Source organism: Lissotriton vulgaris, chromosome 6 (genome assembly GCF_964263255.1).
Source record: "Lissotriton vulgaris chromosome 6, aLisVul1.2, whole genome shotgun sequence".
Lineage (NCBI taxonomy): Eukaryota > Metazoa > Chordata > Amphibia > Caudata > Salamandridae > Lissotriton > Lissotriton vulgaris.
The window spans coordinates 93,875,678-93,901,006 of NC_141694.1; the positions used below are offsets into that span (position 1 = coordinate 93,875,678).

A 25,329-nucleotide genomic window follows, 5' to 3' on the forward strand; every position below is an offset into this window, starting at 1 on the left:
CTCTGGGAGCGACCCACAAATACTTAACTCAAAGATCGATGGCGTCTCCAGGAAGGCCCGTCAATCGTCTCGCTATACCAAGGTCTACGCCAGGCGCCAAAACAGGTCTACAGTCAGGGCAGCAGTCCGTCGCAGCCGTCAGGAGGCGGGAATCTTCGCGGGAAAAGTCTTCGGGCCACTTGTTTCGACAACAGGATCGATGAAGCGGAGTGCACCTTCCCTCGGAGATTTCACACGAAGTTCCTCACGATCGTCGGGCTTGGACCGGTACCACTGATGCAGCCCCACGTTGGGCGCCAACTGAAGGACTGGGTTCTTTAAGACCCAGCGGTGCCAGGGCACAACACCTGAAACCTTCGTGGGTAACCTGCTCCGGCGTACGAATCACAGAGACACGGGACACTTCCTTCGGCGTCAAAGATTCAAGGTTTATTTACTGCAGGGAACACAGATATCACGACAAGTACAACTCGTGCAACTTGGGGAGACTGCTTCAAATTGGTTCTGTGGATCGCTCCTTTTATACAGTTTTCACCCATAGGACAACATGGTACACAAAGGTTTACAACCCGGTTCCCTCCATTATCCCCCAGAGGGGTCGCTTTGGTCACTTTGATACACATAAGGTCCGGAACATAAGTGCGGAAACATTTGGCGGTTCCCAACTGTAAAAGCCCATCTTCCCAACATTAGTGCATTCCAATCGGCAGTAAAAACAGATCGAAATAGGAACAAGGACAGGTGCAGAGGAAGACGGAGACAGTGGGGAGATCGGAAAGGGTGTAAAAGGGGAGGTATCAGGAAACACGAGCTACAGGCATCAAAGGGACGTGCCTAATGAGATGCACGGCTGAGACAATAAACCGGCGCGGCGAGATGAGCCTCGAGCGGGGCCATCTGCCTTACAGTATCATCCCCCTCGTCATAAAGGCACTTACAAAGGACATGTGTCTTCCGCAAATATCTTGGGAGTCCCAGGGTCGCGAAGCGGACAGCGTCCGTTCGCTGGCTACTTGAGGGCAAGAGACAAAATGGATGCCGTATCTAAGATGGAACCCGTGGGTACAGATGAAAAACCCACATAACAAACAAACGGTTTAAGTTAGCACAGCGAAACTGCGCACACTTACTAAACTCGTCATTTGCGGTTCATAGATACCAGACTCGACCATATTCGTGCGAGTCGAAAACACCACTTACAATTGTCACGGAACCTCAACCCTGAGGATACTCGACTCGGGGGGGGTCCTGTCTTCTTATTCTCCTTGACCTCTCTGCAGCCTTTGACACTGTCAACCACGACACTCTCCTCAATATTCTGCAACAGAGAATGGGCATGGAGGGTAATGTGCTTAAATGGTTTGCTTCCTTCCTCTCAGATAGATCCCAAATGATCAAAATAGCGAACAGCCTTTCATCTCCTCTGGCGGTAGGTCAAGGTGTTCCTCAAGGCTCTATACTTGCACCTACTCTGTTCAACCTCTACCTAGAACCCCTGGGAAATCTCCTAAGTAAATCTGGGATCCACTATCATCTCTACGCAGATGACACTCAAATCTACCTCAAGGTTGCCTCCACCCACGATCTCGCTATCCTTAGCTCAACTCTCGACTCCATTCAAAACTGGATATCAACTCATCAACTGATTCTGAATCCCTCCAAAACTGAATTCCTCCTCCTCTCCTCCTCAATTTCTCCTCCCCCGGTTCAATCTTGGATGGATCAGACTAATCTACTTAACAATAAGCATATCATTGTTGAAAGCGCAAAATCCCTTGGTGTCTTACTCGACAACAATCTCAATCTAATCTCTCACATCAATTCCATGGCAAAGTCTGCACGATACCAACTGCGACTTCTTTGGGGAATCCGTCGCTTTTTCCCTGAGCATGACCTTAAAACACTGGTGCAATCGCTCGTCCTCTCCAGACTGGACTACTGCAATTCTCTTCTTACTGGCCTCCCCAAATCCCACCTGTCCCCCCTGAAATCAGTCTTACACTCAGCAGCCCGTTTCATCTATGGGGCTAAAAGAAGCGACCACATCACTCCGGTGTTATCCTCCTTTCGTTGGCTTCCCATCGAGGCTAGAGCTATCTAAAAGACTGCCTGTATCACCCACAAAGCCTTGCACTCCTCCTCTCCTCGCTACCTGTTGAATAAACTGAAACTCTCTGGAGGCTCTAGACTATCTCGGAATGCGGAAAATCTTCTGCTTGAACCCCCCACTTTCAAGAAGGAAAGATCGATGGCCCAATCCTTTTCAGGCAACGCAGTGAGAATCTGGAACTCACTCCCGCCTCAGCTCCGGACTACCTCCTCCTCTCAGGCCTTCAAACGGGACCTTAAAGTTCTCCTCCTCCAAAGGCACCTCCAAGTCTAACTCACACCATTGCCTTCGTCTTAAGGAAGACCTCCCATTACTGGAAAGTCTATTGGCCAGGTTTATGGTACTTCCTCCCCAGGGTGTTCTGGTAGTTTAAATGTTTAGTAATCTCCAAATACCTGTGTATGGTACCCTTTTGGAACTTGCACACGTCACTTTTGTTTGTAACACAGTTTCCTACCTCGCACGTTTTGTTTGTTTTAGAGACTTGCACAAGTGCCACCTTTGCCTACGTAACTTTTGTTATTGTGCTGGAGTGTCTGCCTTCTATTGCAGTATTATACCTCTACTTGTATTTTGTACGTTTTTGTAACCTGCACCCTTATCACTTTTTTCTCCTATAATGCACCGGTTGCTACCTCATGTATTTTGGTTGCTCACTAGTGTCACTTTTGACCCATGTAACTTATTGTTTGCTCTTGTATTTTGTTCCTGTATATCATTATTGGTCCTTCTGTGAAGCGCTCTGACACCTTCGGGTAAAGTCTGCGCTATATAAAATTGCATAAATAAATAAATAAATAAATAAGCCATGGCACCTCAGCTGTGCTCTGAGAAAGGCTAGCAAGGGGGGGCGCGAGGTGGAAGGGGAGATTAGTCTGAGCCTCGGGTGCATTTGAAAGGCTATCATTTACGCACAGGTGCAGACTCGGGTACCGGCTCCATCTTTTGGGCAGGTGGGCGGCGTCCACCCGGTATAAACCTGGTAAAATAAGTGGGGGACGCTGTCCACCAGTGTGGTACCCTGACTCGAGCCCTGCTTTTGTCCCAAATTTTCACCCTGAATTCTAACCTTCTGTCCTGAGTTTTTGTCCTGAATTTTTGCACTCACTGTCCTGAATTTGCACCCATGCCAGTTGGTCACCCTAGGTCTGAACTAGGGTGGCGAAGTGAGCTAAAGAACGATGGATTCGTGAGTGTCTGAAAGGTTTCAGCAATCTGTTCATCATCTCCTTGTTTGCTTTGCTTAATTACTAGTCAGGAATCTTTAAAACAGCTCTATAACACAGTTAAAAGTGCTTTCTATTTATAGTTGCTATTCAAGTATGTGCAGATAAGGGCTAAAAAAAATATCGGCTTTAGGGGATTTCGCTTATTTTGTACCGGACGGCAAATTGACATAACATAAAGAAATCTGAAAACTTGGTTCTTATGGAATTAGAGCTCTGTATTCTTGGAAATCGACATAATATATATTCGCCTTCGTGAGTATACATAAAATAGACTTTCTAGGAACAGCTCTAGGAAAATGTAGTCTATTACGATGTCTTGTAGTCGGCGCTTCATAATGACGTCAAAATTACGCAATATCACCAAGCAATAACAGAACCCATGCGGTATTTTGTCCGCCACTTGTGCGGTTCAAGCCTCGTTTCCGTCTGAGGCACCATTGGACAGTGTGGCTTCTACGGAGGGATTTTTTTTCCTTTCTAGAAGTCTGCCGAGATGACGGAAATGGAAGTGAAGTACGAATGCGAAAACCTCACGAAGGCGGTGAACGTTATCATGGACCCGAAGTCCACACTTCTGCAACGGGCGGAAGCTCAGAAGGTTAGGCGCAGGGGTTTTGGCATACACGGGCCCGGCAGACTTTGTAATGCGCATGCGCTCTGCTAGCGCCGGTTGTAGCAGGGGGACTGCTGTGCTGTCTGTAAGGGTTCGGCAATGGGCGGTGATTCTTGAAAGAGCCTGTCTTGTTGTACTCAGTCCTGTCCGTATTGTCTCTGTCATGCGGGTAGATTCATCAAGCCGAATTCGGCTCTGCGAGCGCTATTTTTGCATTTGGGATTCATCATCCCAAATGCAAAAATCGCAATTCTAGAAATCGCTAAATTGCGATTAATTGCATTTAAGGAATCTCAATTTGAGATTCCTTAAATGCAATTCATGAACAATTTTAAAATTGCGAATTTGCAATCTGGGACCGCTATTTATCGCGAAGTCTAACTACGTGGTAAATAGCGAAAACTTAGATAAATGCACTTTAGTGCATTTTTCTAAGTTGTATGTTACACACACACATGTCCTTTGGACATGTGTGTGCGCAACACCAGTGTAAATTAACATTTCAGGGGTGCTACATGGTGTCCTTTGGACACCCTGGCACCCTTGAAATCGCTTCCTTATTTGCAATTCGCTATTTGCTAATGGCAAATAAGGAATGGCTGTCCCATTCATTCCTATGGGCCTTTCTACTGCTTCCTTATTTGCGAATCGCAAGTAAGGAATGGCTGTCCCATTTATTAAAAATATAGCGATTTCTACATGCATCCCGTTTTGCGAGTCTTTAATACGATTCCTTAAAAATCTCTATTAAGGACTCGCAAAACAGGACTTTGATGAATCTGGGAGTGAGAGCTAGATTCATCAAAGACCCTTTTTGCGAGTCTTTAATAGCGATTCATAAGGAATCGCTATTAAGGACTTGCAAAACGGGATTCATGTAGGAATTGCAAAAAATATTGCGATTCCTACATCTTCCTTATTTGCGATTAGCAATTAGCAATTTGCTAATCGCAAATAAGGATTAGATTTCAAGGGTGCCAGGGGTGTCCAAAGGACACCCTGTAGCACCCCTGAAATGCAAATTTACACAGGAGTTGCGCACACACATGTCCAAAGGACATGTGTGTGTGTAACATGCAACTGAGAAAAATGCACTAAAGTGCTTTTTTCTACTTTTTTCGCTATTTACCACGAAGTCTGACTTGGTGGTAAATAGCGGCCAGAAATTGCGAATTCGCAATTTAAAATTGGTTAATGAATTGCATTTAAGGAATCTCAAATAGAGATTCCTTAAATGCAATTCCTCGCAAATAATCGATTTCGCTAATAGCGATTGTTGCATTTGGGATGATGAATCCCAAATGCAAAAATTGCGCTTGCAAAGGGCCAGATTCTCAGAATCTGGCCCTTTGCGAGTGCAATTACCTTTCATGAATCTAGCTGTTAGTTCCTTCTATGCACGACGAAAAAGAACACTCTTCACAAGTGAAGGATTGCACACAAACTTAATTCCCATCTCCTTAAATATTTTTGCTTTTTTATATAGCAAGAACTTGTCTCGAACGTTTATGAACACTTTACATGAGCACCGGTAACGTCACACAAGGCCATATATTTATTTTCTTATGGCAAGAAGAGAGGTCATGTGATGTGCTCTGTATGATAAGATGTTGAGTCAACTCTGAGACTTGAACCTGGTTACCGGGTTCCAGGCTCGGCAGCTCTGACCCTATGGCCACATGTATTATTTATTTTATTTTATTTCATGCGATTTTATTTAACGCGAACATTACCCGAAGGTGTCCGAGCGCTTTACATAAGAACCAGTTGCGATACATAAGGACTTAGGATTACATGCGTTACATAAAAGATACAAACAGAAAAAATTGCAAATGTGCAAGTTATAAAGTCACTCAAGGAAGAGATATTCAAGGAAGGGATACAAATGGATATACTCTGAGTCACATAGGAATGGTAGAGTACAAAGGTCTACTGCATATACTAGTGATTAGAATTATCTCTATATAATCAGGAAGGGATACGAATGGATATACTCTGAGTCACATAGGAATGGTAGAGTACAAAGGTCTACTGCATATACTAGTGATTATAGTTTTTCTCTATATACATAAGGAAAGGATACAAATGGATATACTCTAAGAGTCACATAGGAATGGTAGAGAGTACAGAGGTCTTCTGCATATACTAGTGATTAGAGTTATCTCTATATACATAGGGAAGGGATATGAATGGATATACTCTAAGAATCACATAGGAATGGTAGAGTACAAAGGTCTACTTCATATACTAGTGATTAGAATTATCTCTATATACATAGGGAAGGGATATGAATGGATATACTCTAAGAGTCACATAGGAATGGTAGAGAGTACAAAATATATATATATATATATATAAAACTCGAGTCCAGCATGATCCTCGAGTTCGACAGCAAGTGGCCCAATGGACTGAACAATACTGAGGATCTTCATACTTTCTTATAAAGGAACTCACTTTATTCTGGCCTATTTCATTATTCTGGTGATATGAATGCTGTGACCCCAGGTAGTCCGGTTCCCTGTTGCCTGGGGGGTTTAAAATTTTATATAATGGTTCCCTTGTTTCAGTATTTATGACAATTAAATTCCCCATGGCTAGTCAGGTTCCCTGTTAGCCAGGGGCTTACATTTCTTCAGTTCCCCAGCTCCTATGTGTGTATATATATTTAAATATCCTGTCTTTTCTAATAAGATCCTTTTTAGCACTTTTTTATACTCAGTAAGTAAGTAAGTTTATTATGCATAGTTAATTAAAACCAGTGCAAAGCGTATTACAACCAGTAAACATAATATAAAAAGTAAAAAATAGACATTAAAAAATCATTAAGATTTGTGCATTATTCTCGTCGTTAAAAAGCATACACAGAAAAACCCAGTCTGATTAGCAAGGAGCAATTGTCTTTAAGGCGGGGCAGCGTATTCCTGTGAGTCCTGTGGGCCGCCTACATGTTGTCTGTGTCAATGTTCGGAAGTTTTTTGTTTTGACAATTTTTGCTCGATCATTGCAAGGAACTTAACGTATCTGCAATTCAGTTGCGTGTTCGAAGGGTTCAGGCAGGCGAGAACCGCTTGCCTTCTTGTGCAAATTCCTAGCTGCTTAAGCTGGGCCTTTAAGAGCTGTTGACGGGCTGGCCGTAGCTCTTCGCAAAGTCAGGTCAGATGAAGTATATCGCCCTTGTCTGTTTTGCAAAACGGACAAACTTCGTGGCCGTTTCTCCTGAGCCATGGTGGAAGATACTCTCCGCTGGGCAGAACCCCTAGTCTATGTTTCAAGAACTTCAGTTTTATTGTCTTAGGATAACCCTGGCTGAAGTAGGGTTGTGGTGTCAGCGTTTTATAAGAGTTTAATGACATCCAGGCATGGTTTCTTTTAGCGAATGTGGCCTTGTCCTCTAGTAAGGATAGTGTTTTAACGGTTTTCCAGACTAGTTTTTTAAATGAGTTGTGCCCGAGTTGCATGTCCCAAATCACAGTTAGATTAGTGGCCACCAGAGCAGTCTTCAGGTAGGATCTTGCCTGAGATGTATCCCTATTTTGGATGTCTTGCCATAGCAGCGAGTTTAGAGTGTTGGTGGGGGCCGAGCGGAGTTTGTGGCAGCAGTTGATGTACGCTCCCTGTCTGGCAAGGGCTTGCTTTTGCAATCCAAATTCCAGCCTAAGTTGGGCCGGCGATGTGTAGGACGGAAGGGAAAACATTGTTCTGTAGGCTTTTGTCTGGATTGTGTCCAGGTTCTTGGAGTCTCTCCCACGCAGCGCCTCGCTGCCATAGCAGATAGAGGGGAGTAGCTTGGCCTGGATAACTCTCAGATAGGGGGTTAGAATTGGCCCCATCAGCTGATTGGCTATGTTTTTTAGTATGATGGCGATGCACGCCCCTCTCCTTTTTGCTTCCTGCTTTTGTTGTGCACAGATGCCATCTCTGTCGAAGAGAACTCCCAGGTATTTATAAACAAGTGCCGACTCTATTTTTTGACCGCCTAATGCCCATGTCTTCTGAGACTTCTTCTTGGTGTTGATCGACATGGTGCGTGTCTTGCTCAGATTTATTTTAAGCTTGTTTTCCGTGGCATAGCTGTGCATTTGGATCAGAAGCTGCTGGAGGCCGATGTAGGTGTGGCTAAGTAGCACAACGTCGTCCGCATACAGCAGGTTACTCAAAGTTTTCCCCCCCAGCCTCGGGGAGTCGGAGTTGCATATGTTGAGTGTGTCTGATAGGTCTGCCATAAACAGATTGAATAATATTGGGGCAAGCACGCACCCTTGCTTCAGGCCTTTGGTGGTACGAACTTTGGATGACAGGTGTGTGCCGCCTCCTAGCTTCACCTGCACCCAAGTATCAGAGTGTAGAAGCTTCAGCATGCTTAGAATCGGCTGCGGTATTCCCCATTGTGTCAGTTTCCCCCAAAGTCTGCCTCTCTCGATGTTATCAAACGCTGCACTGAAGTCGATGTAGCACATGTGCAGCGGCAGTTTTTTTGTTTTTGCTGCATCGATCATTAGAGAGATGGCCAGAATATTGGTAGCTGTTCCAGTATTTTTCCGGAAACCGGTCTGGTTCAATGGTATTATCTGATTTGTATCCGCCCATTGCGCAATTTCCTCTAAGAGAGTTCCCGCAAAGTATTTTGCCTCGTTATCGAGGAGGGCTACTAGTCGGTAGTTATTAGGGTCCGTTTTGTCGCCTTTTTTGAATATGGGGACAATCGTCGACCCTCTCCAAGATTCTGGGATTTTGTTTAAGAGTCTCACTTCCGCAAATAGCGGTTGCATATTGGTAGCCCATTCTGTGATTTTTTCCTTAAATAGGGCTGGCGGAATGCCGTTTGGACCCGGAGCGCCTTCCTTCCTGCCCTTGCGAATCTGTTTTTTTATGATTGCTGTTTGCTGGTCAGCTGTTGTATCCAAGATGTTTTTGGGTGGGCTTTGCTCTCTCTTGATCAGAGCCTTCAGCACGAACGTTGTGGAGTAAGGCTCTGTGGTGTTCGTTATTTGCGCTCCTGCGTGTTCCGGCTGGTCATTAAAGTGGCTAGAGAGGTAAGTGATCCATGACTCTTCCAGAATATGCGAGCCTAGTTCTTTATGCTGTGGTCGTGGGATCATGTTTGCTGATTGCCAGAAGCGTGCGCTGTTGCTACTTTTGCTGTCGTGTAGTAATTTTGCCCATGTCTCATTTTCAACATCTTTCTTTATGTTCCATTTTATGCTTTTGAGCTCAGTTCTTTGTTTCTTCAACACTGTCCGAAGCTGAGTGTTGTCAGGGGCTGATCTGAGCATTCGTAAGGTCGAATTTACTAACCTTTTTTGCTCCCTTAATTCCATTCTTGGCCCTTTTTTTGAGTTGGTTTTACTGCTCGCATTGTGCAAGTTAGTTTTTGCCGGGGTCTTGGTTGCCAGTTCGTTTAGCAAAGATCCTGTATATTGCTCCCAGTGTGGGATATGCCTAGCCGAAATTGGTTTGTGTATATTATATCGTTGAAGGGCAGTGTCGGCCAGAGTTGTTAGGTTAGATGGTGTGCATTTGATCCTTTTTCGATTGATGGTGTAGATCACCCCTAGCATTTTGTCTGGCCTAATTGTAATAGGCAGCTTTATTGTCAGGTGGCATTCCTGGGGACGATGGTCACTTTCTCCCTTGTCCCCCATTCTAAATTCCAAGATGTAGGGGAAGAGTGCTAGACTGGCAAATGTATAGTCCAAGATGGAGCTGGCTGTATGTGAGTAGAATGTTTCTACTGGAGGACGATCTGTCATGAATCTGCCATTTAATGCCCGGAGATTTAAATATTCTAAGTCTTTGAGAAAGGGATTATGTTGGTACTTTCTCCTGTTTTGCGGGGAGCTTTGTGATGGTATGGTGTAAATGTTATTCAGAGCCAGAACCTCTTCCTCTGCTGATGAACCAAGGAGATTTTGGTTGAAGTCCCCTGACAGGAGAAAGAGTGGCTTTTCCATCTGGGAGGTATACTCCGTGAGTTGGTTGGAAATTGTGTTGGAGTCTTTACCTCTGTGTTTAGGGTGGACGTATGCATTGACAAGGCATATCTCTTCTTCTGTGTTACAGAGCTTCAGTTTTATTTTTACTGTTAAGGTTGAGGATGTGGACGAGTTCATGAGGACTGCCAACGATATTGTTGTGTTTGATATGTATGTAGCCAGGCCTCCAGACTGGTGGCCAAATCTATTGGTTCTAACTGCTGCTGTTGAAAAGCCAGTGAAGCCTGTGATGTGTTGTGTGGATGTGAGCCAGGTTTCCTGCAGCATTACTATATCAAATAGAGAGATGTACTTTTGGAAGTCTGGGTCATCCATTTTTGAAGTTAGGCCGTTTATATTCCAAGAGCAGATGCCTAAGGATGGTGCACTGCCCTTTATTCCGTCTCTCATTTGTTGGTGGCATCAGGCCTCCTCGGGGCGTATGAAGATCGTTCGAGAGAGAATTTCTCTTGTTAGTGCTCGGTTTTGATGTAGCGCCCCCCGGTGCTCGCTTCTGTCCATCCCCGAGGGCTACGTGTATTTTTAATTGGCGGACTTCCTCTCAGCGGCTTAGTCATGATAGGAGTGCTGATCTGATGGTGCTTTTGAACTGGGCTTCTCCCGCTTGATGTGAGTGCTAGTTCAGAGCCCATTAACGCCCTCGGCCTATCTTCCGGACGCTGCCAGTGTATGTTCTCTCTTTTCTTGGGCGAGCTTCCCAGGGCGCCTTTAAGGACGCTAAGAGTATTTGCCTGTCTTGCCTCCAGATTTGAGCTTGTCCTCTTCTGAAAGGGTGACGGGTAGGCTGGTTTTATTATGGGTTCTAGCTTGATGCCCCAGGTCTTAAATTGCTCTGCTTCCGCTGCAATGGACTCCGCAACATTATTGGAAGACCAGGTGGTCTTGGTCCCCTCCGGGCTATTTGGATTGGCGGCGGGCAAGAATTCAACCGAGATTAAGTCCTTGGTACTTATCCCCTCCAGGCTTGGAATATGTCCCATTAGTTTCTGGATGTTACCCCGGTTGAGCGTGTCATGTTGCCCTTGTGACTTATATTCTGGAAAAAAGATCAACATCTCTGTTGTTTGTTTAGTGCTTCCTCCCTCCTTGTATTGTGTATGGTGAACTTGAGCTAATGATGCGTGGCCTGTGTGAATTTCGCGAGGTACGGAGGTTGAACCTTCCCCTGGCATGTCGGCAGTGATGGCTGATGCTTTAAGTGAAGTCGTTTGCTTTGTTATTATTCGTGTTTCAGATGGCCGTTTTGCTTGGGAACGCTTAGTTTGATTAGAAGCAGAGTGATTGATGAAGTCCGATGTATCTGTGGCATGGGCTCCGTGAATTTGGCTTGGCGATGGTCCAAGTTTTCCGTTCCTATCCCCCAACTCAACATTTAGCCTGTGAAGGTGGTTGTTGACATTTGTTGTTGACGAATCTTGATTGGTATTTAATTTTGATGTTCCCCTTTCCATTTGGTGAGGAGACTCCTTGCTTTGCAGTGTTGAGACTCCCGCTTGCTCCTCAGAGACCCTTGCTGTCTTGTTCTTGGCACAGTTTGGTGGTGTGAGGTGGTTGATCTTTACTGCCGCCTCTCTACCTCCGGCTGTTTGTTCCGACTGGTCTCTTGCCCGTGGTCCTTGGGGCCCTTGCCCTTCTTGTTTCGGCTGGCTACTGTTTGTTTGGTGCTGCTGCTGATTTGTGCCTATGGGCGAGTGGTATTCGCTATCTGTTGGGTTGGCATTGTTTGCGTTATCCCAGGATCTCTCCTTTGTGTCGTAGAAGATGGGAAAATATTTAGACGTAGATGTTTCAGTTTTTTGCTTGCGCCCTTTTCTTTTTTGTTGACGACGCTGTTTGGCGTTGAGTTTTTGCGAGGGCTCCTGTCCCGTTAGGGTTGTCTCTTCGTTTGCGGGTACGGAGTGGATGGTTGGCTCTGCTGCGATTCTGGATGCTTCACTCCTGATGTCTCCTGCTTCAGGGTTAGTGGTGCCCATTTCTTTAATTGCGTTTCCTCTGTGTAGATACTTTATATCTCCTATTAGGTCAGTTAGCATTGAGGGCAGTGAGGCTACTTTGTCTAATGCCTGGCTGCAATTGCAGCTCAGGTAGGTGTTTGTTTGTGCTCTCAGAATCAGGTTGTTTAGGTTGCCTAGCTTATCGTCGATGCCAGCTGTAAAGACTGCCAGTGTATTGAGAAGATTGAGTTGGAGCTCCATTTTCTCTGATTGGTATTGCAGGGTATCTACTGCTAGTTGGATTGTATTTAGCAGTGAATTCCACGTTCCGATGTTTTGTTCCTTTCTCCGCTCATTCTCTTTAGAGTCCTTGCCAGGCATGTTTGGGTTTTTAGCTGCCGAAGGTAGATCAGGGGCATGAGTCCCTTTGGGATCAGGTGTATAAGTGGCTAGCCTATCTTCCCATTCTTGTGTGTTGAGGTGGGACGCTAGTGCTCTTGCTTCGGCTTTGCTAATGGGTTCGTCGTGAGAACTTAAAGCCTCCCCACCAGAGGCTCTTTTTGCTGGATTTTGGGTTTCCTGGTCTGTGATTGATAGAGCACGCTCAGCCGTTAGATAAGACTTGATGGGTGTGCTATGGGTAAGGCTCTTCAATTGCAAGTCCAGCTCCGAACATGGTGCGGTTTCTTTTGCTAGAACCGATGCTGATGTCTGTAGGCCTGCCCCAGGAGCCTTTTCAGTGGGACAGCTGTCTAGTTCGTCAGCGGGTATTTGGGCTAAAATGAGTTTCTCATTCAGGTTGACTTTGAGGTCATCTAGTGGGGATGGTAAAATGTTTTCCTGGCTGCAAAGGACCAAACCAGCTGGGTATACGCACGGAGTCTTCTGGTTGTAGGCAGCGGAGTTAGAAGACTTCCTCCTTTCGCTTAAGGTCTCCAGAGCAGTGCTAGCGCTCCCGTGCCCCGACGTGCTGCCCTGCGCAGGATCCGACGAAGGGCCACCTTGTGTCAATGAGCCTTCGGGTGCAAGCAGTGGTGGCGAAGGGCATGCTGGTCCCAAGAGAGCCGGAAGCAGTGGTGATTGCAGACCGGACAGGTGCCTGTTGCTCGAGAATATTGCTGCACCCGCATCCTTTAGGAATTCGAACTTTGTGAATATTTTGGGTTGATGGAGTTTTTTGGCGGTTTGAGATGTGCTTGCTGCAGTCTCCGGTATCAAGGCCGTTGCCGATCCTTGCTCTGTTGTATTATAGCTCAGTTCCAGTGCCTGAACTGATGCGGAGAGATTCAGCACCGTGCTGGTAGTCGAGTTCGCGCTCATTTTCCTTTTCTTTTTCTTATGCCCCTTCCCATTTCCCTGTTTTTCGTTCGTTTTTGCTGTAGGCTTTGGTTTGACTACCAGAGACCCCTGGCCTTGCCTGACCTCATGTCGTTAGTGGCGATGATGGTTGACTCGCTAGTTTTCTGTCCGTGGGTAGGCTGGATGTGAGCTGGCTGCGTTTAGGGTTGAGCGGAGCGGAGCGCGCAAAGGAGCCGCAGGTCAGTCAGACCTAGTCAGACTGCCTGTCAGACCCCCTGGGCTCTTTCTTAGCGGCCGCCTCTACCGGCTCTACCGGCTCTACCGGCAGCCGCGCTCACGCTTGTAGGTTCGCCCTATTGACTTGGGCGATTTTAGTCCCAATGTTTACTCCTTGTGTCCTCTGCACATAGGCCTTCCCAGCCGAGCCAACCACAGCACCAGGCCCTCGCACAGGCAGGCTGCCAATACGACTCTATGCACCCCCAAGGATTCCCTCGGAGCTCGCAACAGTACTGCTCCCTGATACCAAGCGGAAAGAGCAGTGCCTGTTGCTGTCGCTGCTGTTGCTTTATCTAGGCTTTGCGCTTTGCGCTTCTGCTTTTTCGCTGCTTCCTTCCGCGGGGGGGGGGGGGGTGGAATGCTGGGAGTTATGTCTAGCCCAGTGCCCAATGCCGTTGATGCGGTACCTAGTGGGTGCCGGGCTCCTCTTACTCCACTTGCAGCGTCTCCCTCATTTCGCTGTCTCAGTTCCTCCCACTGCACCACCTCCTTGTCGTGGCTCGGAAGCTGTTCCCGATGCTGCCGGTCTCTCCCGCTCTCATGCACTCTCGCACTCCGCCGGCCACCCGCGGGTGCAGAAGTAGTCCGATGCAGTCCGATGCAGGGCGGAGGGGGGAGGGGTCACGCTACCCGCTGATGCCTTTGCCTTTTGCCGGTGTGCCGTGGAGCGGTTCTTGCAGCTCACGTTGGTGTGCCCCTCACAGCTTCGGGGCACATCTCGCGGATGTTAGGGAACCAGCAGCGGAGGAATGTGTAAGCAGCTGGGGCAGCCCGGGCGGTTCGTAGAGGAGCGATTTCTTCGGCGTCCCCCGCTCCCGCCCCTGCTCTGCTTCTGCTACCGCTGAGGCTCGTCGGGTTCGTGCAAAAAGCAGAACTGGAATCGAGGTGAGCAGTCAGCGTAGAGTTCACGGACCAGTTAGAATCTAACTGGTTTTTTATACACAGGGTGTCTTTTACCACTTTTAATGATAAACTCTGTAATTAATATGAAATGTTTTTATCATGCTTTTATATCTGACAAAATGAGGTTTTATCCCAATTGTTTAGAAAGCATTGATTTATCATATATATATATATATATATATATATATATATATATATATATATATATATATATATATATATATACAGGTTGTTTTGTCATTCACTATAGCACTTTGTCCCGAATTTTTAGCACGTGTTAGTCAGCTTCTTTGCACTTTAGACATGAACTGTTTTTGCACTGTAAATATCACTTTAAAGTTTACAAGGGTATGGAGAAAAGGCAAATTAGAAAGGAAGAAACATTTAAGGATCGTCAAGGAGGAAACGAGGGAATGGACAAGATGGTGCGTCATGGTCCAGAGAAAAACGTCCGAGAACAGCAGCAAAATGGCGGCCAGGAAAAAGCGTAAAGAAGTCCATGAGAGTGACCCAGTGAGTATGAATTAGAGTGCCAGGAGAAGTCCGGGGGGGTATATAGTTCAGAAATTAAAGTCAGGAAGGGAGAGGAGGCGTGTAGGCTCGGGTCCACTGGAGTAACTTCGAAGACAATCAGCTGGTCATGGCTCCCTTGCTCCCATACCTGGGAAAAGTTCACTGCCCGGCAGCAGCATGTATTGGAGCTCGGGGACAAGGTTCGATGCCAGGCGTCGGCTCAGCATCCTGTGATTCTGGCCAAATCATTCGGTCTAACCGTGCCTTCCAAAAATGAATATGGCCTTGTGTAATATAACTGTTGTTAATGTCAATACTCCAATACCTTAGGGCAGTACTTGTATTTTTCTCCCTGAAAATAATTGAGATGCAGTTGAAGAAGTCACGTTCAGGCTCCTCACCCACGCACACAAGTCTCTCCACGACCTGGGCCCCAAGTACCTCAACGACCGCCTGACCTTCTACACGCCCACCTGCCAGCTACGGTCTACTAGCCTCGCCCTCGCCGCCGTACCACGCATCCGAAGAGCCACCGACAGAGGCAGATCCTTCTCCTACCTGGCGGCCAAGACATGGAACTCCATCCCCATCCACCTTCGGCTGCCCCAGGACCACCTAGCCTTCAGGAGACAACTCAAGACCTGGCTGTTCGAGCAGTAGCGGACCCCTTCCCCCAAGCGCCTTGAGACCCTTCCGGGTGAGTAGCGCGCTATACAAGTGTTATGATTGATTGATTGATTGATTGGTTACACTCCTTTGCCCATGCCTTTTTTAGAGAACCCTCTGAAACGTTTTTATCCCACTTACAGTGCTTGATTCTACCCCTATGCATGTAGGCCCCATTGCCAAAGTTTTTCTACGCTAGAAGAATATTTGCATGCCCCTCCATTTCAACCCATGAAATATGTGCCAACACACCTGTCTCAGCAGGGTGACTCACAATTTTTTTAATCAAATACAGCTTTATGTTTGCTGTCTCCTTCCTAAAATTGCCTCCAAATCAATGCACGCCCTATAAATTCCTCTTATTTTTTTTAAAACATCCATCTTTCTTGCTTTCAAATGTTGGCATTATGCCATATATGGTGTTTTACTTCCCTGTGCTCAAGGATAGAGCAGGCCTGTCTGGAAATATGTGTGTACTGAAAGAAATGATAGCCATATTATCAAGCAAGGGCGATACATTATCGCCCTTGCCGCCTGTGTTTAGAGAGAATCTGAGGGGAAGGGGGGAGCAACATATGCTGACTAATTTTGTCATCTTACCCCCTGAGGAGCTCATAAAGATCTGTGGCTCAGTAAAATCAGGCTCTCCCAAGGATCCTACAACGCCTAAACGGCTATTTGGTAGCCTGGCGGCTTTGGAACCCTATATCAGACATGTTCTGGAAGTTTCCTTTAGGTCCAATACGGTACCAAGAGATTGGAAACAGGCGGTGGTTCTCCCCCTCCAAAAGAAGCCGAACATCAGCTTCGAGAAATTAGAGAACCTCCGGCCTATCTCTTTGTTACCGTACATGGCTAAGGCGGAGGAGAAAACCGTGAACATCCAGCTGATGGATTTCGTGGAGGATGCCAGCCTCCTACACGATTCCCAGTTTGGATTCCGGCCACGCCACTCTACGGAGTCGGCCCTACTCATGGCTGTTGAGACCATCCGCCAGGGAGTGGACGAGGGCCAGACCATGGCCCTGATCCTTCTGGACCTTAGCTCAGCATTCAACACTGTAGCTCATACCACCTTGCTACAGTGTCTGAATGATGGTGGGATCTCATATGCTGCGCTAAAATGGATCCAGTCCTTTCTGACAGGTAGAGGCTTTCAGGTCAGACAGGGAGACTGCTACTCAAGGGAGATTAGTTTGGCTCAGGGCGTACCGCAGGGCTCGTCCCTGAGCCCAACTTTATTCAATCTGTACGTCTCCTCGGTGGCAGCCATTGTCCAAAGCTATGGGCTGCACATAGTGTCTTATGCCGATGACACGCAGCTTGTCATCTCCCTCTCACGTGCGCGTAGTCTTGCTGCGGACTGCTTCAGAGCCTGCATGCAGGAGTTGGCTACCTGGATGTCTTCCAACTGCCTGAGGTTGAACGGCAGCAAGACGGAGGTGCTCGTGGTGGGGGGGGGGGGGCGCGTCGCTGTGGTCATCGGCATGGTGGCCATCCTGCCTGGGAAAAACTCCCACACCCTGCCAGGAAGCTAGAAACCTTGGGGTATGGCTGGATGCGGACCTAGCATTCGGACCTCAGATAGGCCGGGTGTTGGGGGCATGCTTCGGTGTCTTGAAAAGCCTTCGGAAAGTTCTCGATCTACTTCCCACGGCAGCCCGGAAGACGCTGGTACATGCCCTCGTAACATCACGTTTAGATTATGGCAACCTGCTCTATCTGGGGGCAACGGGCAAGGTCATCAGCCGTCTTCAAGTGCTGCAAAATGCAGCAGCCCGTCTGGTCTTGAGGCTTCCGAAGAGATCGCCTGTTACTTTGATCACTTTTGTAACTATATTCTTGTGGTTGAAATCTACTAAATTCTGATCATTCTGAACCTTTCTCACTGCTAAACAACCTGAATCATCACTCTTGATAACTTTACATATAAATCTCACAAAACTTAGGCTCTTAAATCACAGTGGCTATTGGTGCTTGCTTTTATGCACTTACCTTTTCCATGCTTTCAAAACTTACTATCAGTGTCTTATCTATCTGCTGATCATATATCAGAAACCACACTAACGCCTCTCTATTTTTCACTATTCCTTTTTCAACTCCTCGCACGTGTATTGGGGTCAAAGGCTATCTCTCTCAATGCATTTACACTTATACATGCAATTGTGATTCTTTACAGCCTTGAAAAAGCCCTGGCGCAAATCGCCATAGGGGAGAAACACGTGTCGGCTGTTCATGTTTTTATCTACACAAATAAAGAGCAACTTTTCTACAAAATAAGGACTTTTGATTCTGATTATACAAGTAAGGATTGAGCCTAAGGATACTAAGACTTGACACCAAACACACTCATTACTCCCTTCAAAACTTCATTGTTTAAAAACTCAAGAGGTCCAGAGTTTTTTTGAGTGTGTTACCATCACTAAAACTATGTGAAAACTGATGTGGACTTGGATTCTCCTGTGGACCACTCCCCCTCTGTAGAAAACATTGCTCTGCAACATGGCTATAAAACATTGACCAACCTAATAGATCTCGCTTAGGTGAAACCTATTGGCTTTGCCAATACTTGTTAGTTTCATCTTTCCATCCACCCATTGCCTGCCAGTATCTAGTCTGTTTTGTCTAAAATCAGAAATTTTAATCTGACTTCTAGTTGCTATGATCATAAGCCTTGCACATTGTGAAATGGTTATTTAGGTCTGGCCTGATACAGCTCATCTTCTGCTGCCTGCCATACATTTAGTTTACTTACAGATGTCTTAGATCCTGCCTGTTGCTTACCATTAGGTTTCTTCATGGTCCTTCTTATTTCCTTGCTTCTCTTTGGTCAGTGCGTGCGGGTTCCTTTTGGCATGTTTTCTTCCTTTAGAGAATGGACGCTAAGTATCTCTTATTTGGCCGGTATTCTTTCAGAGCTAGTGTTGTCTTTTAATTGCAGCATTCCATAAGTGTATGTGTTTCTTTCTCTCCTTCCCCCACTGCCCTGCGTTGGTGCCTGCCATTTCTACTGTGTTGTGTTGCCTGCTCTGTCCCTCGTGCCCCTGTGTTGGTACTTGCCCTGCCCATCCACCACGTTGTGTTACTTGCTCCGTCTTCCTGGCCCTCCAGTGTTGTGTTGCTTGCACCCCCCCCCCCCTTTACTGAATTGTATGTCCCGTTGGCTCCTTGACCAACAGTGTGTAGCTTGCACCGTTCCTTTCTTCCCCCCTCATTCATTGTTTAGCTTCCACCGTCCCTCCTGAGTTGTGTTGCTTGCCAAACCCCTCCCACCAGAAAAGAACACTATGACGTGGCCAGTGCTGGCAACGTCATAGCATTTTTTTCCCTAAATTTCAGTTACGCTGCAAGGCAAATTTCCTGCTTCACAATATGGCTAAAAATATTTACGAAGCCAATGGTTCACTTTGGTGAGATCTACTGTCTTTGTCGATGGTTGTTTTCTTATGTACTTCTAAATGCAGTGTTATAATTTATGGTTGCTTGTACTTTTTTGTTCTTCTTGTGGAATCAAGGTCTGTCAAATTCCACGTGTCTTATATTTGAATAAGGGTTCCACGCTGGGCAGTTGACTACTGGCTGGTGTGGGATCGGGTTGTGTCGACGGAGCTGTGTGATCTAACTAATAAATGTAAGCTGTTTAAGTCACTTACCGTGCACTAGCTGTTGACTTCATTCTGGCGACGATCATGCCAGTCATCAAGGTTGGCGCTGCGAGCCACAGTGGACCCACGCATTTCCCGAGTGGAGAACATTTCTGATAGAGAGCTGGCCGGCTGCAGTGTGCAGCCCACGATCCTTTGTTTAGTCATTAATTACATCCGTTTTCCCCTGGCGAGCCACACAACTCCTCCCACCAGCCTCAAACGGCGTGTCACTTCGTCTCCCAATGACGCGTCGGGCTGCTCTGCTTTTGGCGAAAGTTAGCAGTCTAGCTGCCACCGGTACCTTTATCTTGTGAGAAGGAACATACACTACACACATCGACCTGCATTCATCGCTAGAGAGTCTGCGCTGCAACGAATAGCATTCTGCAGGGTAGAAGTCGCCGCTGGATCACACTCTTCAGTTGTCAGGTGATATTCAGCGTGGTGACACTCGCACCCTTTGCGTGCAACCTCCTTCTCGGTGACACACACACCTTATTCTCACTCATTTAAGTTGTCATTGCACGTCACTCATGTTTTTCTACCATTAATAAGTTTGTGTGTCTCCTCAGTGACACACACTCTTCTTAAGATTTATTTCACTTTGACACACTAATTATTTACTTGAGTCTACTCATCTACACACACACTCGTTGTTTGCCATTTTCTTCACGGTGACACACACACACCTGCTGCGTGTCATTTCTCAAATTTTCCTGCATATCTTTGTGAACTATTACTATGGGAGAAGCTTCTGAGAGCCTACTTAGTGCAGCTTCTGCTGGTATTACATTGGCCCAAGTCTCTATAGCACCTCCTCCCTACTTTTTATGCCAACCAGGCTCGCCTCCAGTTCCATGGAAGGATTGGATTAAAATGTTTGCCAATTACATTGAAGTGCTTGATGGCCAAGAGTTTCGCCCTTCCAGCAAAAGGGCATTATTGTTGAGTGTATTGGGTAATGAGGGTCCCTGAAATTACCGAGCATAATGGTCAGCCTGTGGTAAATGTGTTTGATGAAGCTAAATACAGGTTGAATGTCAGGTTTGCCAAAGAAGAGAAATTAGTTTTGACACATTATAAGTTTTATACTCAACCGCAGATAGTGGATGAATCAATTGATGAGTTTGTGGCAAGGTTGCGTGAACTTTCCATGAAATGCAAGTTTGGCGTCATGACTGATGAGTTAATAAGAGCTCAATTGAATTGTTCAATGCAGGGCTAAGAAGATCCAGGAGCGCTTATGGGCAGCGAAAAATCCCACATTGAGAGAGGCCATAGATATGGCTAAGGTTTTGGAGCAATATGCATCTTGCACTGGCTGTGGAAAATTTTGAAACTAGTACAATCCGAGGTTCATTGGGCGTGTAGACTGTTTTTAGTGCATCTTGTCTGCTGATGTTTTCTGTACGTTCGATGGCGTCTTTGAGTACTGTGTCGGGGTACCCTCTTTCGATGAATCGATCATGCATTTCCTTAATTCTCTGGTTGAAAATTTCTTCATCAGAAACTTCGTTTTACTCGGAGATGTGTTCAAAGTGAAAATAATAAAATAATGATTTATTCAGACTGAATCACTAGTCTTCGAACCCACATTTGGTTTGATTCCAATGTGTTGTGAGGAATAACAGGTATCTAGTATAACAGTATTGGCGCTTGTTCTGTTTAATCGTAACCCAATAAAGGCGCCCAATGGGCCCCAACTCAGAAACAGAACTTTGCGGGGAATTCTCAATCTGTGGGTCACTAATAGCTTATGGCCCCCTGCGTAAGCTAATGCAATTATTACCTATTCGTAATTAGGTGTGGAGCGCATCACTGACCAGGTGGCTGTGCCAGTAGACCTTAAAACAGCGAACAGATCATATCTAATTAGAAACTGACCAAGCTATTCAATGCATTTCAAGTATTAATCATGGGGCAAAACCAGACAGAAAAATCACATGAAAACGCCCTTAGGAAATATGGTGAACAGTATACTCCGAAACAGAGTCTGCCACGTCTCATCCTTCAGAATCAGAGTGTCCACTTTTCTCACGCATTGTTTCCTGCCGCTCCAGCCGCCGAGTGTACCGTAGCGCTTCCTTCGGTGTCGTGAATATTCGTGCCTTCCCACATGTTGTATCCGCAGACTGGCAGAGTAGAGCATTGCATAGGGAATTTGGAGAATTTGCAGTTTTTTCTTAACAGTTTGGAACTGTCGACGAGCTTGCTGTACTGCGACAGTAAAGTTAGGGAAGAATTCTATTTTCATCCCTTGATAGTAAAGCTTCCCTTTTTCCCTAGCCAGACAGAGCGCAGTGTCCCTGTCTCTATTGTTCAGGAGTCTGGCAATTATGGGCCGCGGTGGGGCTCCCGGGACTGGTCTTGCGGCTAAATATCGATGAGCCCGTTCGACTATAAGTACTTTTGAGAAGTGTTCGGCCCCCAGCAGCATCGTGAGTAGTGTTTCAACGTACGTCTCCATGGGCCCGGTGTTGGTGGTTTCGGAGACCCTAAGGATACGGAGGTTATTTCTATGGGACCGGGCTTCTATGTCCTCGTTTTTGGCTTTGATGACCTCCAGTATTTTCTCTATGGCAGCGCATGAGGTCCCAACCGCCTTCACTCGATCTTCTGTGGCCGAGATGCGCTTCTCCGCTTCCGCAAGTTGCATGCTGTGCTGGTCTATTTTCGAAGCCATGGTGTCCATGCGCTGATTGAGATTACCAATTTTGGCATTGATAGTTTGCAGGCTTTGTTGCATGCTGAGCATCATGCGCTCCAGTTTTGTAGTCGCACCTGGTTCTGGGTCCGGCTCCGTGTCGGAGACAGTGGGCGTAGGGGATTTAGTATGCTTTTTAGCTTCGAAGTGCAGCTTACTCTGTTGTTTGTCTGTTCGACCCATGTTGAGACAGTACTTGCCTCTGTGTGTGGTCGCGTGACTGTGTGGATGGTGAAAACGCACAGTCCATGCACTAGAAGCGAATTCCAGGAATGTGCCCCACGTCCAGCACGCCCGTGTCAGCCACAGATAAGCCGCAATGAAGGGAAGCAGTGGTATTGCCGCTTGCGTTGTATTAAGTAGTACTGGGAGGGGAGTGTGGCGATTGGTGGTGATTCCAGGGACAGCCAGGGTTGCACAAAAGGCTGGATGGCGCACAGCTGAAAGCGCTAGGTTGGTAGGCAAGTTAGTGCGCAGTAGGGGTAAAGTCGCTGGTTGTATGACTTTATGCGCCCCAGGCAGGCCCAGTTAAAGGCGAACTACTCTCCCATTTGTCCCATAGGTTCAAGTAGCAACAGGATTAGGGTAGCACTGGGTGCCACTTGTAAGTTCCATAATTCATGTGGGGGCGCAATAACCCCGGTTATATGCGCCGTGATTTAGATTGTTAGGAGCTTCCTACCGCACCACTCACCGATTATTGCCCGTATTCGGGCACTCTGTCCACAGCGACGCACCCCGGTCCGTTGTGTCCTGCTCCAGTACTTCCGGCGATCAGTTCCCACGCCGCAAAGCTCAAAATGTCGGCCCGCAGGCACAGAGACGGCTAGAATCGGGGCTTCAGGGCAGCGTAGTCAGGGAAGAGACACCCGGCGGGAGTAACGCACCTCAGGCGGTGCCCCGCGCCCCCGTACCACAGCAGCGCCCCAGTCCCGGCAAGGGCCGCACAGTCTCTGCAGATCTCCGGCACGGGACCCAGTACCGGAGCCGCCAGCAGGCACCTTGCTGCACGATCGGATCTGTGAGAGGGATGTCTACCCCGTCACCACTCTGCAGCGTCCTCTCTTCACACGCCGAGGGTCAGGCAGCAGATCAGATAGTCGGCAGCACTCAGTGTATCGCTTACGAAGAAGGGAGCTTGCGGCTCGGGGAGATTAGTAGTCCGCAGACATGGGGGCCGCCATTTTCCTGTCAGCATGGTGCAGCAGTTTACAGTCGGGTGTTAGAGGCGGCCAATTAAAAAAATTAAACCAGCAGAGTACTCCTCAGCAGTTCAAGAGCAGGAATTCGTCTTTCCCAGCCATGGATGGTGCTGATTTTGTCGGATAATAGGCGAATTGGTAGCTCGATCAGCAGAGCGGCACTAAGGTGCAGCCATCTTGGTACAGGCTCGCTAGCGCTCCCCCCCAGGTGCTTTTTATACTTAAGTGCCGATTTAACATCAGCGAAGTAGTGTATGTGGCAGTTGTATGTGATTTTTTTAGCCTAGGGTGTTTGGCAACCCCGTTTGTTGTAAAATACGCTTGACTGGAGCAAAGTCATAACGGGCTGCCTGCACTGAAAGTGTGAAATCCAGATAGATTGAAACGTTGCAGCTCTGATGGTTTATACTTCCTCTCTCCCTGCCCCTTCGGAGGATCGTGTGATGATATTTAGGCAGGTGGCCCAGGATTGCGCCTACAGGAGTTCTGGAGCCTAATGATCGGTGCATGCGTTCTAGAAGGAAAACTGTTGAGGTCGAGTTCGAAAAGGTTCCGCAGCAGAGACTCTACATATGTTTCCATTTTGGGGATGGATGTGGTTTCTGATATACCCGTGATGCCAAGATTGTTTCTCCGAGACCCGGCCTCAAAATCTTCATTTTTGGCTTTAATTATACTTAGAACTTTTTCCTTTTGCAACAGAGGCTCTTTGGATTCTACCTGGTAGTTATGAGCGTCAGAGGCACGTTTTTCAAGCTGGTCTAGGAGTGTCTCATGGGTATCCACTTGTTGTTTTACCTGATCCAGCCGATAAGTATGTATATCTAGTTTAGAGTCAATCGTTTTGAGGCTGGATTTGACCTTGGTCGTCGCCTTGTCTTTCAGGGAACTTCCTAGCACCGGCCTCCGTTTCGAATTCGGCCCCTGCCTCTGTCAGCTGCGTCAGTTTCTTATTTTTGAAGGTGAGATTAGTCTGTTTTGCATTGTTTTTGCCCATAGTTCTGCCATGTTGTATTGTGGGGGCTTTCTTCCAGAGTTTTGTTGTGGTTGTGCTGGGGGTTGTGGGCCAAGGGTGTAGTTATATCGCACAGCTGTATGTAATCCTCCAAGTAAGAGAGTTACCCCAGTTAGGCCAAAAGGGAATGGGTAAATATATTTCAATGAAACAAGATTTCCCTTCTGTGACCGAATTATTTTGCTCAAATAGTATCCACTGAACCAAAACCTAACAAATGAATATCTAGAGATTGCAATCTACTTAAATGCATTTATCATATCAAAATTCACATAGATAGTTATTATTCTCACATTTCATTAAAATATAATTAAAAAATGATTACAAAAATGTTGCTAAAAAGGATTTGGCTTTGTCTGACTATTTCAGATTCCTATTTTCCAAATCTTTATCACAATTCACATATAGTAAAACACTTTCGCTTTATAAACTGTGCAAATTTCTTTAATGTAGAGTCCAAATTATGAAACGTTTGCACAGTTTATAAAGAGAACATGGTAACAATTTATGTATAGAAATGTATGAATATATAAGAGAGTTTTCCTATACGTGAATTGTAATAAAGATGTGGAAAATAGGAATCTGAAATCATCAGAATAGCCTACCCGATGGCGCTCCCAATCAGATCGGAAGCTGTGTGGTAGGAGAGTGCTGGTTGGCTATCCACAATTGTTTGTGGTGCTTCAATGTCTGCAGTTCGAGCGACCTAGCCTCTCCTCCCCTCCAGCAGTGCAGGGTTAATGGAACGGCTCGTCCTCCCCACGGGGTGAGGGGTGGGCCCCAGACTGCGCCGCTCCCCAGGTATCGTGGTCTCCTTATTGCCACGGGGTCCGCAATGGTCCATCATCGTTTTTGATGCAAGCAGCTAGGGCAGCACGCTTTAGCCTTCCCGGCTTCTATGCATGGTTCGTTCTGGACAGCAGCAGTCCCGAGGGCCAGCACAGCGATAGCTGATAGCAAGCGAGCTATTACAGCCCTCGGCTGGGTGCAGATGTCTTGGGTACAGCGCCACCGGGAGAAGCTCTCACCTTGTACACCCTGGTGCAATCTCCGCAGCTTTTCCGGTCCTCCCATGCCAGCTGCAGTACTGCCCCAACAGCTATTGGGCTTAATGAAGTCCCTTCGGGGCGAAACCCGGAACTCAGGCACCAGCTCTGCGCCATCTCTGAATCCGCTGCCTCGCCTTGGGGGCCCGCACCACGCTGCAGGCCCGAACAGTCAG

General features: G+C 46.8%; 1 protein-coding gene across 2 annotated transcripts in view; it reads left to right on the forward strand.

Moving 5' to 3' along the window:
* Positions 1 to 3,754: 3,754 nt before the first annotated feature.
* Positions 3,755 to 25,329, forward strand: part of LOC147706850 (exportin-5-like) — a 2,308,032-nt gene continuing 2,286,457 nt past the window's right edge. Inside the window, exon 1 of one of the 2 annotated variants that reach the window (XM_086926017.1) lies at positions 3,755 to 3,937. In XM_086926017.1, coding sequence (XP_086782143.1) covers positions 3,833 to 3,937 — 105 coding nt within the window. In that variant the 5' untranslated portion in view covers positions 3,755 to 3,832. The remainder of the gene's footprint in view (positions 3,938 to 25,329) is intronic. The other variant, XM_086926018.1, reaches the window with a different exon arrangement.